The sequence below is a fragment of the Apteryx mantelli genome, chromosome 14 (assembly GCF_036417845.1).
Source record: "Apteryx mantelli isolate bAptMan1 chromosome 14, bAptMan1.hap1, whole genome shotgun sequence".
In the NCBI taxonomy this organism is placed as follows: Eukaryota; Metazoa; Chordata; class Aves; order Apterygiformes; family Apterygidae; genus Apteryx; species Apteryx mantelli.
Genome location: NC_089991.1, coordinates 23,636,705 through 23,654,282, shown reverse-complemented (window position 1 = coordinate 23,654,282; position 17,578 = coordinate 23,636,705). Strand labels below are relative to the sequence as shown.

At 38.1% G+C, this 17,578-nt stretch overlaps 1 protein-coding gene across 6 annotated transcripts in view; it reads right to left on the bottom strand.

Moving 5' to 3' along the window:
• Window positions 1-17,578, bottom strand: part of ANKHD1 (ankyrin repeat and KH domain containing 1) — a 123,712-nt gene that overhangs the window by 26,145 nt on the left and 79,989 nt on the right. For all 6 annotated transcript variants that reach the window (XM_067304662.1, XM_067304663.1, XM_067304661.1 and 3 more), the window contains 6 exons: window positions 14,514-15,257; window positions 6,061-6,206; window positions 5,798-5,909; window positions 4,782-4,927; window positions 1,297-1,439; window positions 279-492 (listed from right to left, as the gene is read on the bottom strand). In XM_067304662.1, the coding sequence (XP_067160763.1) occupies window positions 279-492; window positions 1,297-1,439; window positions 4,782-4,927; window positions 5,798-5,909; window positions 6,061-6,206; window positions 14,514-15,257 (1,505 nt within the window). The remainder of the gene's footprint in view (window positions 1-278; window positions 493-1,296; window positions 1,440-4,781; window positions 4,928-5,797; window positions 5,910-6,060; window positions 6,207-14,513; window positions 15,258-17,578) is intronic.

Genomic DNA, 17,578 nt, shown 5'->3' with positions numbered 1-17,578 from the left:
GGAGGTTTTTACTAAAACACTTTTCTTTTTTCACTAGCAAGGAGAAGTGTTCAAATACCTTAAAAAAAACAATAAGAAAAATGCCCCGCCCCTCAATGAGAAAACAACCCCCACCTGTCAAACATCTGGCTCCATCACTATTGATTTGCTTTTGAACCACTGAAGACAGAGCCAAAGGGGCTCAAAGATAATAAGAAAATTTCAAGAAACTTAACAACTCTTGGGAAAAATGCACTTCTTAAAAATAAGTCATAAGGAAAGGTGATCCACATGCTTACCTTAGCCCTATGTTCAACATTGGCCTTCCTGTCCAAAAGCAGACTGACCACCTCTGCTCGGCCTTGGAAACAGGCCAGGGTGAGGGCTGTATTCCGATTGGTCTCAATTTGGGCGTTAATATCAGAACCCATGTCAAGCAACAGTTTCACTGCAGGTACATGGCCATTCATAGCGGCCAACATCAGAGGAGAAATACCTAGCTTACTCCCAGTCCTAAAGAGAAAGAAACAAACTACAGTTCCCAGAACTGGATGAATGCTCTGTAAAATGCAAATGTATCCGAGAAGAACAAAATGTTTTATTGTAAGCCAGAAAGAAACATACAATATATACAAATATAGACACCTAAAATACTAGCAATTCTGAGCTGATTGTCAGAAACCAACAGAGCAACTACATGCAGCAGAAAATTCCAATTTATACACAAGAAAAATATGTTTCAGCTTTTAGAAGTTCAGGTGGCTGAAGCACACATACACATCAAGCAACTTGTATTAAACCCAAGGCTGCATCTGATTCAGAAAAATGTACTTCTAATATACAGTCACAGTTTAAACTTCTCCTGGGGACAGAACATATGTTAGCTTTCCTACAATGAATAAAGAGGGTGCTTAAGAGACTCAGACATATAATTTTGTTCCTCTTACTGAAAAAGAAATCTTCCAACAAATACACAGAGGGGCTGGTTCCTTTTAGTTTCACTGGAAAAGTGTTGGACTTCTAGATCCCAGAATGGTGGCAAAGACAGAGGGAAAGAATAGGCTTGCAAACCATATTATCACTTAAAACTTAAATACAAGAGAGAGAAAGTTAGTCTGCAGCAGTTTGTCTGTGGCAGTTAAAAAGCAACTTAAAGCACTGATTAAGTTACTATGAAAACAAAGGATAATGGGAACAACGTAGAAAGTCTGCAAGGAGGTCTGAAAGCTCTAAGCTTGTAGAATATATTTCACTATATATCCAACAACAGAATATCTGTCCTATACTGCAGCTAATCTGATGCCCAGAATACGTTACCTTGAATTAATTTCTGCTCCAGCATTGAGGAGAATCTTGATGATATTGACATATCCACCAGATGCAGCAAGGCTTAACGGTGTATAATCAGACACATTCCTATGTTCTTTATTTGCTCCTCGGGCCAACAGCAAATCAACAACCTGAAAAGACAGCACACAACATCTTAAAAGACATGTTGTGGCCTTAGCTATTATCCAGAAAGTGAAAGAATGTTATCACACATTCAAACCTTCCAGCACGCTACTAGTTTCCACAGTCAATAGATAAGCAAAGAGGATATCAGTTTTCCTGTAGAAAATTTACTTTTACATATGCGCTGTGCAGACTAGCAACTAATCTATTCATCAGCTAATCTGTGTGGGTTGTAGTAGCACTTGTCTTCCAAATGGATTATTTTACCTAATTGAAATGCAAGGCTTTAAAGTGAAGCTCCTCCAGTGAATGTAAGTTAGAAAAAGGGGGATATGTCCCACTTCCATATGTCTCACACTGTTTGAGCATTCTTGCAGTAACTCCCACACCTTTAAATCAAATGATGCTTGAGCCAAGTTTGACCATCTGTGTTACACAGTCTTTCCGACAAAACACATAGACCTGAAGAAGCAAGAGGAAGGACTTCTCTCCACTAAGCGGAAGTTGCCTTAAGAGTAATAGAAGGGGGAAAAAAATCAAAACGTTTCTTGTGTGGCACCGCACATTAGTGTGTCTCATTTTACTACTAAGAAGATGGTGCAGTTGGTTTTAAGCTATAAAAAAAGCTCCTCCACAAGTTGCTAAGCCAGAAACATAAGAGGCAGACACTGGCATAAGGAGGAGGGGAAAAAGAAAAAAAAAAAAAAAAAAAAAAGAAACACACACCTCACACACAAGGAAGAAGAGCAAAAGACTTAAATATCACAGGATCACAGAACAATTCAGGTTGGAAGCGACATTTAAGATCATCTAGTCCAAACCCCCTGCTCAAGTGGGGTCACCTAGAGCACGTTGCCCAGGACCCTGTCCAGGCAGCTTTTGAATAACTCCAAGGATGCAGACTCCACTGCCTCTCTGGGCAACCTGTTCCAGTCCTCACTCACCCTCACAGAAAACAGGTTTTCCTTATGTTCAGAAGGAACTTCCTGTGATTCTGTTTGTGCCTGTTGCCTCTCGTCCTATCACCGGACACCACTGAAAAGAGTCTGGCCCTATCTTCTTTACACCCTCCCTTCAGATATTTAAATGCATTCATAAGATCCCCCCTCACTCCTCTTCTCTTCTCTTCTCTTCTCCAGGCTGAACAGTCACTGCTCTTGCAGCCTTTCCTCACATGAGAGATGCTCTAGCCCCTTAAGCATCTTAGCGGCCCTTCGCTGGACTCACTCCAGGAGCTCCATCTCTCTCTTCTACTGGGGAGCCCAGAAGTGGACACAGTACTCCAGACGTGGTCTCACCAGGGCTGAGGAGAGGGGAGGCATCACCTCCCTCAGCCTGCTGCCAATGTGCTTCCTGATGCAGCCCAGGATGCCATTGGCCTTCTTGGCCACAAGGGGCACATTGCTGGCTCATGCTCAACTTGGTGTCCACCAGCACTCCCAGGTCCTGCTCTGCAGAGCTGCTCTCCAGCAGGTCAGCCCCCAGCCTGTACAGGTGCATGGGGTTATTCCTCCCCTGGTGCAGGACTCTGCACTTCCCTTTGTTGAACTTGACGGCACTCCTCTCTGCCCATCTCTCCAGCCTGTTGAGGTCCCTCTGAATGGCAGCACAGCCCTCTGGTGTATCAGCCACTCCTCCCCATTTTGTACCATCAGCAAACTTGCTGAGGGTACACTCTGTCCCTTCATCCCGGTCATTGATGAATAAGTTGAACAGGATTGGACCCAGGATTGACCCCCTGGGGGACACCACTAGCTACAGGCCCTCAACTAGACTTGGTGCCACTAAGCACAACCCTCTGAGCTCTGTCATTCAGCCAGTTCTCAGCCCACTTCCCTGTCTGCTCGCCTAGCCCATACTTCCTCAGCTTGCCTATGAGGACGTTAGGGGAGGCAGTGCCAAAAGCCTTACTGAAGCCAAGACAGACAACAGCCACTGCTCTCCCCTCATCTACCCAGCCAGTCCTTCCACCATAGAAGGCTATCAGGTTTGTTAAGCAGGATTTCCACTTTGTCAACCCATGTTCACTGCTCCCAGTCACCTTCTTGTCCTTCATTTGCCTGGAAATGGTTTCCAGCATTAGCTGCTCAATCGCCTTTCCAGGGATGGAGGTGAGGCTGATTGGCCTGTAGTTCCCTGGGTCCTCCTCCTTGCCCTTTTTGAAGGCTGGAGTGATATTTGCTTTCTTCCAGGCCTCAGGCACCCCTCCCAATCACCATGGCCTTTCAAAGATGACTGAGAGAGGGCTTGCATTGACATCTGCCAGCTCCCTCAGCACTTATTGCCCTTCTTGTTGTCCCTGACATCCCTTGCCAGACTAAAATCTAGATGGGCCTTGGCCTTCCTAGCTTCATCCCTGCATACTCAGACAACATTCCTACATTCCACCTAGGCTACCTGTGCCTGCTTCCACCTTCTCTATACTTTCTTATTAGGTTTGAATTTTGCTAGGAGCTCCTTCTCCATTCACGTAATAATTTAAAAAGTAATTTAATAAGTAAAGTTACCATGGACTGGATAAGTCTCTTTATTTGTGAGCAGCAGTTTTACTGTTAAAGATCTGCAATTCAAAACTGAAAGCAGATATCTTTCAGTTTTATGTAACTATTTGAATCCTTAAAAATTCCAAAACTTATCACTCCCTTATTTGGCACAAAACCCTTTGCCATTCTCATGGTGTCTTCTAAGCTAGTCTGCCCATGACTTAAGTAGGAAGGATTTAACAAATGTCATTTGGATTAAAAAAACAAACAAACAAAAAAACACTACTCTGACAGAAAGCTGAAATATCCTTCAAAGAATAATATGTGCCCTTATAATGCAGAGCATGTTTACAGTGTATCTGCATCTGTCAGCCCTGCATATAACCACTGTACTGCATACACAAAATTCTAGTTTCCAACCTTCTGTGCCTGCACTGGCTGTGTTAGTTTTGACAGTGGGGGAGGATACATAACAGAAGGGTCCAATGAACAAAGTTATTCATTAATTTCTCTTCCTCCCTCACAAAAGTACTTATTTTGCAAGAAAACAGGGACACAAGCTATAACAGTTTGCTAACAAAACTGGGATAACCAAGGGGGGAGGGGGAAGGATATATATATATGTGTGTGTGTGTGTGTGCATAAATATATATTTTATACATCATATATGTGTGTATATAATACACGCACGCACACACATGGACACAGCCTTTTCTCTTGGGAGAAGAAAAAGGCTAAAACTAGCTAAATTTATGCAGTTTAGAAGCCTTCTCGAAAAAAGGATGATGTATTCTACCACCAAAAATTCTGTAACTTACAAAAAACCAATTCAAACGCATTCAAACACAGTAAGATATCTGTTCGTACCTCTTGGCGTCCACCGGAGCAGGCCAACGAGAGTGGAGTATCCTTTGTGCGCTCGGACTGTGCTTCTATATCCCCACCCTTGTCTAGAAGAATTTCCACTACACCAACATGTCCAGCAGTTGCAGCCAGAATCAAAGGCGTAAAACCTAATATAACAGAAGAACACATTAAAAAGAACCTGGAGAAACTCAGAACTACTCACTGGCATTGTAAATGAATTTGTGCATTTCTGAATTATGTTGATTAGACATGTTTTCCTCAGAATATTTGTTTCCCCCCAATAGGCCAGAATCGCAGGAAACCTCAGACCCTCTTCTAGCCCTCATGTGAGCCTGGTACATCTAGGCCTTGACTCTTGCCACATATAATTGAAGAACTTCAAGAAAATCTAAACACTCAGCCACAAAACAGGGTTTTCACTGGACTAGGTTCTGACAACTCATCTCTTTAGACAAATCACAGCTTTCCAATTAATTCCTATTTAATAAAGCTCTAACATTTAACAAAATGAACACATCTGCACTGTGCAATTTCCAGTGGTAAAATGTCAGCTCCAGAGGAAAAAAAGTCAAGACTGTTTTGGTCTCTCACAACTCTAACAGATTTGAGATTTTGCTGAATTTAACTACTGTGAAAGACATGATATGCAACCTGACAACAAACTACTCTGAGTTAGCTTTGTCAGCCAAGATTTGAGATTTACACCAATTAGCCACTCTATTTAGAATGCCAAAATCTTTCGTGTAGGGTGAATCATAAGGACGAAGTGGTCCATATTTCAACAAATCTTATTAAGAGTGCTCAGACAGACACACTTCCTTTTAAAAATGAAGCTAGAAAGCCATGAAGTATCACTTGCTTTTTATGATCAACATTTCTACATGAAGTGGAAAAATGCAATTTTACATTTTTGCATGCTCAGTCATTTTCTGAAGCAAAGAATGCTAAATCCCTATTTGAAATTTGTTGTTCCACATTGTACTTCAAGGTCAGACTGTTTTACTATTTTAGCTTACCCTTCTTGTCTCTGTGTTCAATATTGGCACCACGTGCTATCAGTACAGATACAAGTTCTTCGTGACCGCCTGCACACGCAAGGGTCAGAGCAGTGTCATGATTACTTTCAGTCTTCATGGTTGGGAAGAAAAAGAAGCAGATATTCAGCAATTAAAAATATTATAAACAAATTTGATTTTTAACATAGCACTAGATTAATTTTTTTCCCTTTCAGAATTGATCAGAAAGCAAGTCAATTCAACACTAAAGTGAAATTACTCACATGCGCATCAATGTCAACTGAAGGATACATGGGGAGCACCGACTGCGACGCCACATTGCTTGGGGCCTGGGAACAGGGCTCAGGTGTAGGGGATTCCGTAGTGTGCGAGGAACTGGTGGAGCCGCTGGGCACTCTGCTATTCACAGCTGAAAAGCAACATCGGATTATTAATCCCCTCTTAGCTATTCCAAATTTATTTGAGAAAGATTTAGTCCCATAAAACTGTAACAGTCTAATATAAAAATATATGTGGGGTGGGGTGGGGGGGGGAACAAAATAAGCATTCCTAAAAAACAAACGAGTTAATATCTCACATAAAGAATCTTTCCAGCAGTTAAATAATGAAAGTATCTCCAAACTGTGTGAAGTTAGGAAAATAATTTTATTAATTAGTTTGTAAACATTATGAAGATTATGACTTACAAAGATTATTAGTTATCCTAAAATTGTAACTGTCACTGTTAGATTTCAGTTATATGTTCATTCTAAGCAAGCAAATAATTTATCATTAAAATGCAATCCTAATGTTCAGAAACAAAGTATCACTCAGGAACTCAAAAGTATTTCATGTAAAGGTTAGTGCACATTAAGTTTCCATATAAAGTTTTCAAAGGAAGAAGAGTAACAGCCACTTACTCCTTAATTGTGTCTCAGAGTTAAAATAACCCAAGAAGGGTGGAAGAGAAACAGGAAGGAGGTGGCAATCAACAAAAATAAGCAAGTTGAAGAACTGTTCGTGCTCCCTAGAATTTATTCTGATCAAACATAGCCTTTCAAAAAAGAGCTGCAAAATGTCGTCATGAAGATACACCTCAGCTTAGCTATGCAACTAGCTTGGTAGTGAGTCTTCATTTTATTTATTTATTTTTAAACACAATTCAAGCAGAGCTTGATAACTGAGAACTAGATTTTATTCAACTGGTTTTAAATATAAAGACTGAGAAACCTGAACAGAACGAGCAGAGAAACACCTCCGTGCATATATATTGCAGGTCCAGGACCTCAGCCTGGCTCTGTAACACAGTGAAAGGATTTGAGTGGAAGCCACACAAATCACGGGCCCTCAACTCCAATTCCCTGCCAGGAAGGTTCCCTGTGACCTTTCACTATGGAAACTAGGAACTAACTCCCCTAAGGCACTTTATGGTGAGCCATGCTAACCTAAGAGCCATATTTGACAAGTAACTTTCAGAGCTGAAAGGCCAAATTTCTACATTGTACAGTCTTGTGAGACATAACATGTAATTAGCTCTAATTAACCCAAAAGATGTAGTGTTTTGCAGTATTCCTGAAATAAGCAACTGATGGAAAACATTAACAACTGTAGGTAAGAAATAAGCAGTGAAAATATTTTGCTTTTGTTCAAGTGTTTCAAGCAGTGAGAGAAGATGAAGGATGAACAATATGCAGATTTGAATCTGAAGAGAAATTTTTGAAAACTTTTTAAAAAAAATTTTTAAACAGTTCGACTTCAGTGACAGAACTAACAAATTACATATCAGCAATTACTCAGAGGAAAACAGTGTATATAGAAAAGTCTTAGAAAAATCCTCAACATGAGGTAACACCACTAATTAAGCCTACACATATATGACTGCGTAAGCGTGAAAAAGGGAGAACAGGTTGGAGCAAGTTTTAGATGGGTCAGACAGGACTACAAAATCTTGGGGAGGTGGACACAAACTTTAGAGATGGCACTTTTCAGTTGTATTTTGCAAAAGCCATTTTAATATACAGCATTCTTCTGGGTGCATGGTCAAAAGCATGCATTAAAATCTGGCTACTGCATTAAAGCAAGAATATATTATTATATCTGGATAAAAAGAGAGTTGACTTTTACTTCATGAACGGGTCAGTTTTGTATTAGAAGTTTCAAATGTAAAAGCTCCCACACTTCATCTACTTACTATGTATTACCACTTACACGTCTCAGCAAGAGAGGAGGATTAATTAATATAATGTATTTATTTTCTTGCTCAAAGCACTAAAGTGCAAAGTACTAAGTGGATTTCTAACAATTATTCCTTCGAAAATACAAGACAGCAAATCACCCTGTTAATGACTGATTTTACTTTAAATCAAACTAATCCTTCATCAAGGAAGATACTGGCTTGATGATTTCACATCTTACAACTATATATATATATATATCCACATGCTACATACGTATAAAGCAGGAGAAAGTGAACAAAGATAGACTCAGCTATTTTAGGATTCCTTAATGGAATACATTCAATGTCACCATTATAGATTCAACAAATCCTCTACATTCTCTACATTTTACAGCCATGACTGAATTTCACAGCAGTTTTCTTGCATACTTTAGATATTCATCATGTGCTTGAACCACATGAATATGTGTGTTAAAGCACTTTACTTGTACAGTAACAATCGTGTCAAAGGTGAGAGAGAACACCAAAGGGAGCACAAACACAGTTAAACTCTGTACGTTAATGATACTCCAAACTCTGGTTTAAAATAAAATCTAAGAACTAGTAGTCCTACAAAATAATCTTCTGCTCTTATCTACTCTGTGCCTACAAAATTGCAGAATTTTTAAATCTGTCATTTTTATTTCCTTAGAACGGCGGCCACGCTTGAAAGTTGGCACAGTGGAAATGTCATTATAATTTGTACTCTGTACAGTACATGTCTGATAACAAGGTCATCACAAAGCAAAGTTTCCAAAACATCTTCATAAATATTTGTAAGAAATCAGAGTGAGCTGAAACTGAATGGACCCATTTACCAGGGTCTGGTTCTGGGTTATAAGATGCTGTCACTGAAATGTAGGTCAGTTACAGATCTTACAAAACTCCTTCTGGAAGATTATGTCATTTTGCCGACTGAATACAGTATGCTCTTTCAGAAAATTGAGAGAACCACCTCTCCATTTCTTTTCCCCATTACAAGGGGCACTTAGCTAATACAGAGCCCTTGTTAGAAGTCTCTAGGAACTATTTCTGCAATTTGGCACACACCACAGGAAACCTGGGGTCATCTTTCAAATGACTGATTTTTTAGCAAAGGGTATTTCCAATAGTAAAAGCTGAAGCACAGTCTTCCTGAGTAGCAACGCTAGCATACCCGTGCCAGATCACAGCAATCGCTTTTGCCTCAATAGCTGGCACTGATGGAAGACCAACCGCGACCATGCAGCCTGGTGGCTTCGTCTTAGACGACAGCGCTGTGAAAAATTACCTCGTTTCAAGAAGAAGGATCAATTTGGAGGCTACAAAACAAACACTCAATGGGAAGATTGTATTCATTATCTCTGAACATTACACGGCAGGATTTTAAGGGTCTAGAAAAATTTAATCTCTAGGATGACAAGGAGGGAAACGTTCTTAGCAAATGACCTCTTCTAATGGCAGTCCAGAAGCGGGACCACTCCTCCTTTTCCCAGATTACACCTTTTTTTAAAAAATTTTTTTTTAAACCTCACAAGATCTCACAGTTTGGAGGATTATAAAATTCTTTATCTATGTAGCAACATCATCATCATGCATCTCTCCAAGATGGAACGGAAAAAAAAACAGGGTGAGCATAAGCCACACAAAGGAAAAAAGATTTTCTTTGGGTACACTAACTGATTTCTGCCATCATGTAAAAACAGGTCCTGTTTTGGTTTTTCACAAAAACTAAGATTAAATTTTTTCATAATTATTTTAATGGTATTGGTGCAGTTCTGAGGCCCTCATGACACCGGAAGGGTCGGACAATTGGTTTGAAATGTTGAAATTCAGCAGATGTTCAAGTGACCTTTGAAGAAATTTGCAGGATTCAGTTTGATTGACACAAATTCTATCTAAAACAGGCAAAAATCATATGGCACTAGGCAATCAGATAAACGAGTTCTACAGCGACACAAAAATCAAAATTGCGTATTTGTTTTCAAAATGGAGTTACTTCCTATTGAACACACATTTTGTCTTTTCAACAGGAAGGATTCAACAAACAAACCCATAGCCAGGCACTGGTTAACAATCTATTCAATTTTTGCAATGTGCACCATAAATCTTTATAATATACTTATTTTGTGACACAGCTTTAGGATGCTTCTGCAGACTGAAATATTCAGAAGACTCTTAAACTAAAAAAAACCAATAACAACAAAAAACAACAACCCACACTAAATCTAAACTTTAAATGACATAATAGCAAATCCAGTTTTCCAACTTTATGAAAAGCTCACAATTTTTCAGAGACTTTCTTTAAATCAGGGTAAAGTTTAAGACAAATATCCACAGATGTGGATGACCACTTCCCCAAACTCATGAAAAAATATCACAGGAGACATGAGTAGAAATAAACGGGTGCAAGAACCTAGCAATTTTGTCTAAGTGTAACTCTCAAGGTATTTACAGAAACTTGAACAGCTTCTGGATGATATCGCAGCTGCAGTCTGAAACAAAATTTACATAACAGTTGTTATGCTGCGAACATGTATATTTATTACTATTTATGACTATATTTCAGTTCTGTCTTCCTTAAAGGAACTGGATATTTTTAGGGCAAAGAAAACAATTTAATCCTTTTTTGTGACCAAGCAATCATTCTGCTTTTAATCTTTTCAGTTTTCACTTTTTGATAGAGGAGTTGAGACCACACAACTTTTAACCAACATGTTACTGTACACAGGCCTTTGTACATTAGTAACTATGTCTCATTCTATAAATCACCATTTCTCACTCCAGATTATCCTAGTGACCAGTGTTACTCCAAACAACAACCCTAAAAACAGTAATTCAGAAGTCATCTTTAAAATCATTACCTTAAAACATTACTGTTCTCTACAACCAACCAGAACCAGAACTTCAGAACTAAATAAAATTCAGTAAAGTTTCTTACAACACATCTGGAATTTCAGTCTACAAACTAGAACTCCAAAAAGGAGAGTCAGACAGAGGCACAGAATAAAAACAATCCAAAATGGAGGCAAAACCTAGCAAAAAAAAATTTCCTCATCTTGAGTATCTTAAAAACAGCAAGGAAGCTTCAACTCAGATACTGCAAGTTAAGAAATCTGCACAGGTAAATGCGCAACGTGAACTGAAAAAGTTTCAAGTATGCAATATGAAATACTTCAAGAAACCGAGTTTGTACTGAGTAATGAAAACTAGGTCTAAAAGCTTTGCTCTTATCAAAAGATGTGATAATTTATTATTTTCCCTTATTTTTACACTAATAAACCGTACCAACTCTATACTTCTTTAATAGACCCAATTAAAATTTTGACTGTAATAAGCCACACATTCAAAGAAATGATCAGGAATTGGTTGCAGGGTTTTTGCTTTAACATATCTAAATAAATTCCAGTATAGCCATAGCATTTGGGCATGAAAGGAGTGGCTTCATTTTTAGGGTTTCACCTGACTTTCTGAACATTACTCAGTTATTCTGCGCAGCTCATGGGCAGGCTGGGCAGCTTTATGAAAGAGGGGGCTCAGGCACACATATCTCCCAGGGACTCTGCCAGTCAGTGAGGCTTCCAGCACGCTGCGCCTTCACATGAGCCACCTCGATGCCTAGTCACGATTCTTTTAGCTGACGAATTCTGCCAGCAGACCGGCAAAATAAATACTGTTTTTATATATGCGCTTACAGTGAAATTATTCAGAAAACTAAAAATTTGAGGTTTTGTAGAAACGTAACAATGTTCTCGCCTCCAACTAGTCTAAACTGAAGCTTTGAAAAGCTTGCTGCTTTTACACTTCCACTGGTAAGAGCAATAATAATAATAAAAAAAAAATATTTCAATGCAGAGGGCAAAAGCCGATTTAACATTTCTGTTCTTCTAAAGTAGATCTGATATAAACTGAAAAACACAACAAGAATAAAAATGTTTGTGCCACTTCTACATTAAGGGTCTCAACACTTACCACCAGTGATACTGTAATTAAGGGAGATATTTCAAAGACACAAATTCCCTAGTTAGAGAAGGCTCCTGATCTCTCTCAAAGAGACAGACTTTCCACACAGCAGATACAGAGCCCCCGAACAATTTTATCCAGCGTCTGTAGTACGCATGCAAAAACCAGTTGTCAGAACATATTTCTATTGCTAAAATTTCTTTACAAAATTGAGGACTAATGGGCAAATTTGCATATAAAATGCAAGTGCATTTTAAACACAGATCTAAGAGTTTGGAGTGAATGTAAAGGGAGGTAGCTTTACAGTTCATTTTGAAACCTACATAAATTTGAGATTTAGGATTATGATTTATGAAGGGGTCATTCTTTTACCACAGACTGGATTCTTAAAAAAAAAAAAAAAAAAAAATTGAGCAAAGTATCTAAAAACCTCTCCCAATAATTTTTAGAAAGTGAAACAAATCTACGAATTTCAGAAGAAAATGTATTTCAGTAAAGCAACATCAATTTATTTTTGCAGTAGCCTCTGGAATTAAGGAATTTTCCTTGGGTTGACTTTCTGTAAACATACAGTTTTTAATAATTTTACAAGAGCATGTAATTTCTATGGATTCTGAAATGAGTAAACCTCATTTCTTAGCCAAAACTGTCTTTAGTTAGTTACAAAAACAATAAAGAGTTTCATAAAATTAACCAATAACAAGTAGGGTATTTATAGTCAAAGACCCTATATTTAAAACATTTCTATCCAAAGGTTTTTTATCATAAGATAAAGGGGAGTTCCAGCTTGCTTTCAAATTTTTTTCCCCGCCCTCAAGTGGCACATATTTTAGTTTATTTCATTTCCTGACAGTATCAGGAAATGGAAGGACAAAGTGAATTTTGTCAAAGGGTTACACTACCAAGCACACGATCTTTGACTAGTCAGTTACGAGGTTTTTGGTAAGATGTCTGAAACAACTAGCAGACTTATTTCACTCTGTTGTACTCAGCCAACTGTAGAAATTTTCTTTTTGCAATGGCTATTACAATGCATAACAGTGAAGGGTGCACTGAATATTTTGAATATACTATGCTAACTATTAAAGTCTATGTGCTACATGGTCTTGTGCCAGATACGTTAAATTGTTAACAACAGCTACTCCAAAGACTTAGCCCTTGTTGACTACGTTTTGCATTAACACCTCAAATTTTCCTCCTTGCACGCTCAAGTATCAAATCTTACTTAAAAATATTTAAGAATAATTTAACTGCATTTTTGTTGTAAAGTTAGCTCAATACTCTGAAGAATGTCTTAGAGTGATGAATGGATGATACCACGCCAGGAAAAAAAGGAACTAAGCCTGTATCTCTAACGTGCAAGAGGATTTCTTTGAATTAAATTGTACAGCTGAAGAGAGCTGATATAACACACCACAACTATTCCACCTACTGAGATTTCCAGGGAAGGCTGCAAAGTTGCAGTCAGTCTTGACCTGTACGAACTTCACTATAGTTAGTTACCATTCTGAAAGTTCCTGGGAATTGTTAGCAAAAAGTCTTATTCCACATTTCCAAAAGCATGAGGGGAACTTAAGAGGACAGGGCAGTGACCACAAAGAGGAAAAAAAAGACAAGAAAATAAGGGCTGAGGGACGGACAGAAAGAGCAAAGAAGAGTCAAGAAACACTGGATTAAAAAAAACAAAATAACAAAACAACAACAACAACAACAACAACAACCCCCCCCCCCAAAAAAAAACTACAGGCCAAACAGGCACAGTCCCAAACAATAGTGGTTATATCCTGCATACGTCCAGCAGTAAACAGAATTCCTACTGAAATAAGTGAAAAGAAGCTCAACAAAAATGATACCCCTTTTTCACAACAGGGCTTACCCAACCCAGTGTGGGGGGAAAAAAATCTCTATTTATCTTCATGCAGTTACCAGCAAAAGCAAGAATGTTTTGATTTTTGCTTTCATCCAAACATGACATATTTTTGCCATTTGTTAAATCTGATAAGCAGTTATTCCTGTTTAACATCCATGGTTTAGAAGGCATTCTGAAAACACAAGCCATTACAGAGAAGCACTAAAGAACTAAATGGTTTTGCACAGATTCCAGATGCGTTTAAACTGTAGCAGCATTTCCAGCAGAATGGAGATAGATACATTTGTCAACACAAGTGACAATATTTTGTATTTTTCTAGAGATGGCTACTACACTAAGGAAATTCACTGAGGTATAAGCCTGTATGTAAAATCCTATGGAAGAAAAAAAAATTGTAATGTTTTTGGGTTTCCTAATGGCCACTTCTAATCACTCATGATTAGGCTTTTTAAAGAAGCACAGAAAAAGATGAGGCCACAGGGGCTAAAACATATCTCTGGGACAGGAAGTTTTGCACTTTGGAAAGAGATTTTTTAAAGTCTCATGTTAGAATTGGAAGTGACTGTTAGGATTAATAGCACTAATCAGGAATTTTATTCTTAAGCAAGTATTCCCAAACTGGAAAACCCCAAGATGTTTTTGGAGGGAAGGAGAGAAAGGGAAACTGAGCACACAAATTAATGCAAAAATAGGTATATTTCTTAACCCACCTGCTATTAGGTCATCAAGAGTGTCGGTAAGCGTCTGTGCTGGAGTGGCAACCATTAATCCGTCTGGTTCTTGAACTAACAGCCCCTGCCCAGCAATCTGCTGCTGCTCTCCTACATTCTGCTGATTACCTAATGCTTTCTGAAGTTCAAGAGACTCTGTCCCATTATAACCTAAATTACCAGAAAAATTACATTGCGGTGTTGGCAAAGGCTGGATAGGGACAAACTCTATTTGTTCAGCAGGTGGTGGAGACTGTTGTTGCTCGTCATCTTTAGACAAGATTGTGTCAACCTGAGGTAACCCTGAAAAGTTATCCTCTGGCAGACCCTTATCAGCTTCCACTTCTGGGAAGACCCCTGTAAGTGGGCACTGCTGTTGCAGGGGAAGTGGTGTGTCTGTCTGACCTTTGGTCTCCAAATATTCTTTGGTAAACTGCTGTTGTGTTTTCATCTGCAACTGCCTTTCCACCTTCTGTAGCTCCTTCAATATTTTCTTCTTCTTCTGTACTTGTTCTTCTCTGTTCTTTTTAAGTTCTTCAATCTTATCTTTATTTAAAGGTTCACCTTGAATTAATTCCAATGATTTAAGTTGTGCTTTTTCAATAGCACTAATTCTCTGTCCAAGTTCATTCAGCTTGCCTTCAGTCTCTTCTACTATGCATTCCAAAGGCTGGTATGGGTGAAAAGGTGGCAGTAGGTCCTTATCTGCTACCTGCAGGGAACTTGACTTCTGCTTGGATGCACCTAAGCACATGAAAAATGTTTGAAAAAATGCCATGCTGAAGATACCCCATACCTCCCCTCTCTCCCACCAAAAAAAAAAAAGAAAAGAAAAAAAAAAGAAATCTTTACAACTAACACTGCACATCTGTCAAACCACAGAAAGGTAAACCCTATACTCCATTTTAAGACAGACAGGTCAAAGCAAATAGCTGGAATTTTCAATATTGATCCTAAATACAATATTGATCCCTCAAACACAGCTATTTTAATTTTAAGGAATTAGAAGCTTTATGGTTTCTGATATACCTGACAATGCATCTGGTAAGTCAAATCAGTAAGGAGAGCAAGGTAATTTAAATAATTTACTGGATGCTCAAAGTTGTTTTGTTGTGCAGAGCAAATTAAACTAACAAAAGCATAAACCTTTTTCCAGAGGCTAACTTCCAAAAGCAAAGTTGCAAGCAAAAGCAGTCTATATTTAAGAGAAAATAACTCTACAGGAAGATCAATATTTTGAACTAGTATTTCTCCAAATGCTGTAGCATTCCACAGTTACATTACAAACAGAATCCTGCCCATGCAAACTTAAAGACATACACAAATATATTTTAAGCTTGGGCATCCTTTTAAAAGTTTTGAGAGAAGATTAACCTCTTGCTTGCCTCCCTGTCTCCACTAACAAATTAACAACTCTGCTCACTATTAAGACCTAAAAATCTTCAAAAATCTTCAAATCAAATCTTTAAAACCCATCCAGCAAGAAACACCACGCCAGGGCAGTCCTTCCATGAACTATCACAAAGAACCACCTTCAGGCAACACAAGCTGCTTTTTTGAAAGCCACATATGTGAAAGCTCCAGTCAGATCTTGCTAATATGAATCTATTAAATGCTTAAGTTATTACTTCAGTGTTAAAAAAAAAAAAGTTTAATTAAAAATGAGAAAGGTTTTAGCTTCAAAGAATTTTCTACAGTAGCTCTCCTTCTGTAAATGGTGATATATGTAGTATTTTTTAAAAGAGACAACTTGAACATTAGTAAAATGGACTCATGCAATTCATCGTTAAAAGGGGAATTAAAGTTAGACAGTCTTAGCCATTGCTTATTAAACATACCTAAACATAACACTGTTAAGTGAAAGTCTGGATGGAGGAACTAAGTATCAGATAAATCACTAGTTCTGGAATGATTAAGTTTCCTAAAGCACTGCTTTATTTCTCCCTGGGACTTCCTTCATCAAACTATTAATTCATAAGAGATCCCACTTTACACTGCTGTCAAAAGAGGAGTCTCACACACACACACTGCACTTTCAGACAAATCTGTTTTGAGAAACTAATTGAGGAAAACAGAAATATGTGAGAACTTTCTCTTAAAAAAGAGAAAGAAGAAATACTAAAATAGACCTGAACCAAACTTTGCGCTGAACAACTTCACCAATCAGACTCTCTGGAATGAAAACAAAGACTATCTAAATTTAAAAGAAACAACACAAGTCTTGATAACTTCAGGAAATATCCTAGAATGTCATCCCAGCATGCTACAAACACTATAGGTACATCCAGACTGATACCCTTTAGCAAGCTCCTTCTCTAGCTTAATATTTTATATTGCTGCCTTGCACTGAAAGATCCATAGTCCCAGTTGAATCCCTAGGCCAAATATTTTTCTTATTTTTTTCTCTGAACCGTAAGTCCCAAAAGAATTTTTCCGAAGAGGATGAAGGATTTGATTAAAGATTAGCAATAACGCTCTTTATACTGGCTGGTAGATAACTATCTCAAGTCTGTTCTAAGCTGTTAGCTATTTGGCTTTACAGTGTACTTTTAAGGTTTATATAGTTATCCTTTCATTTTAAATAGTGTGATTTGATTTACAAATTTATAGTATCTTTTAAGTTTTAGAGACTACTCTTGAAAACATATTTACACTCACCAAAAGAAGTTAAATGTTTTTCTATATCTTTGTTAGAAATTAATGAAAGAAAAGTCAACTGGTCCTTTGAAACCAAGCTGCTCCACTGCAAATACCACTGAAGTAGCAGAAACATATCAGTAAATCTAACTCCAAACTAACCTTTAAGATGTGGCTTAGAAAGGAACACTTCATACTGCTGTGTTTTCCTGTCATTCTTAAGGTTATCATATTTATCCTTTTCATAATAACATAAACCATTTCCTGACTTTCGATAGGTCTGGACAGCTTACATCACCCCATAGAAAAGAGAAGTTGTAGTTCAAAGAGCCCCCAAATAATAAAGTATCAATATTGTCCCTCTCGATTAACTCCCACCTGGGGAGAAAACAAGCCTGATTGTCACAAGAAACCTTTGCTAAAACCAC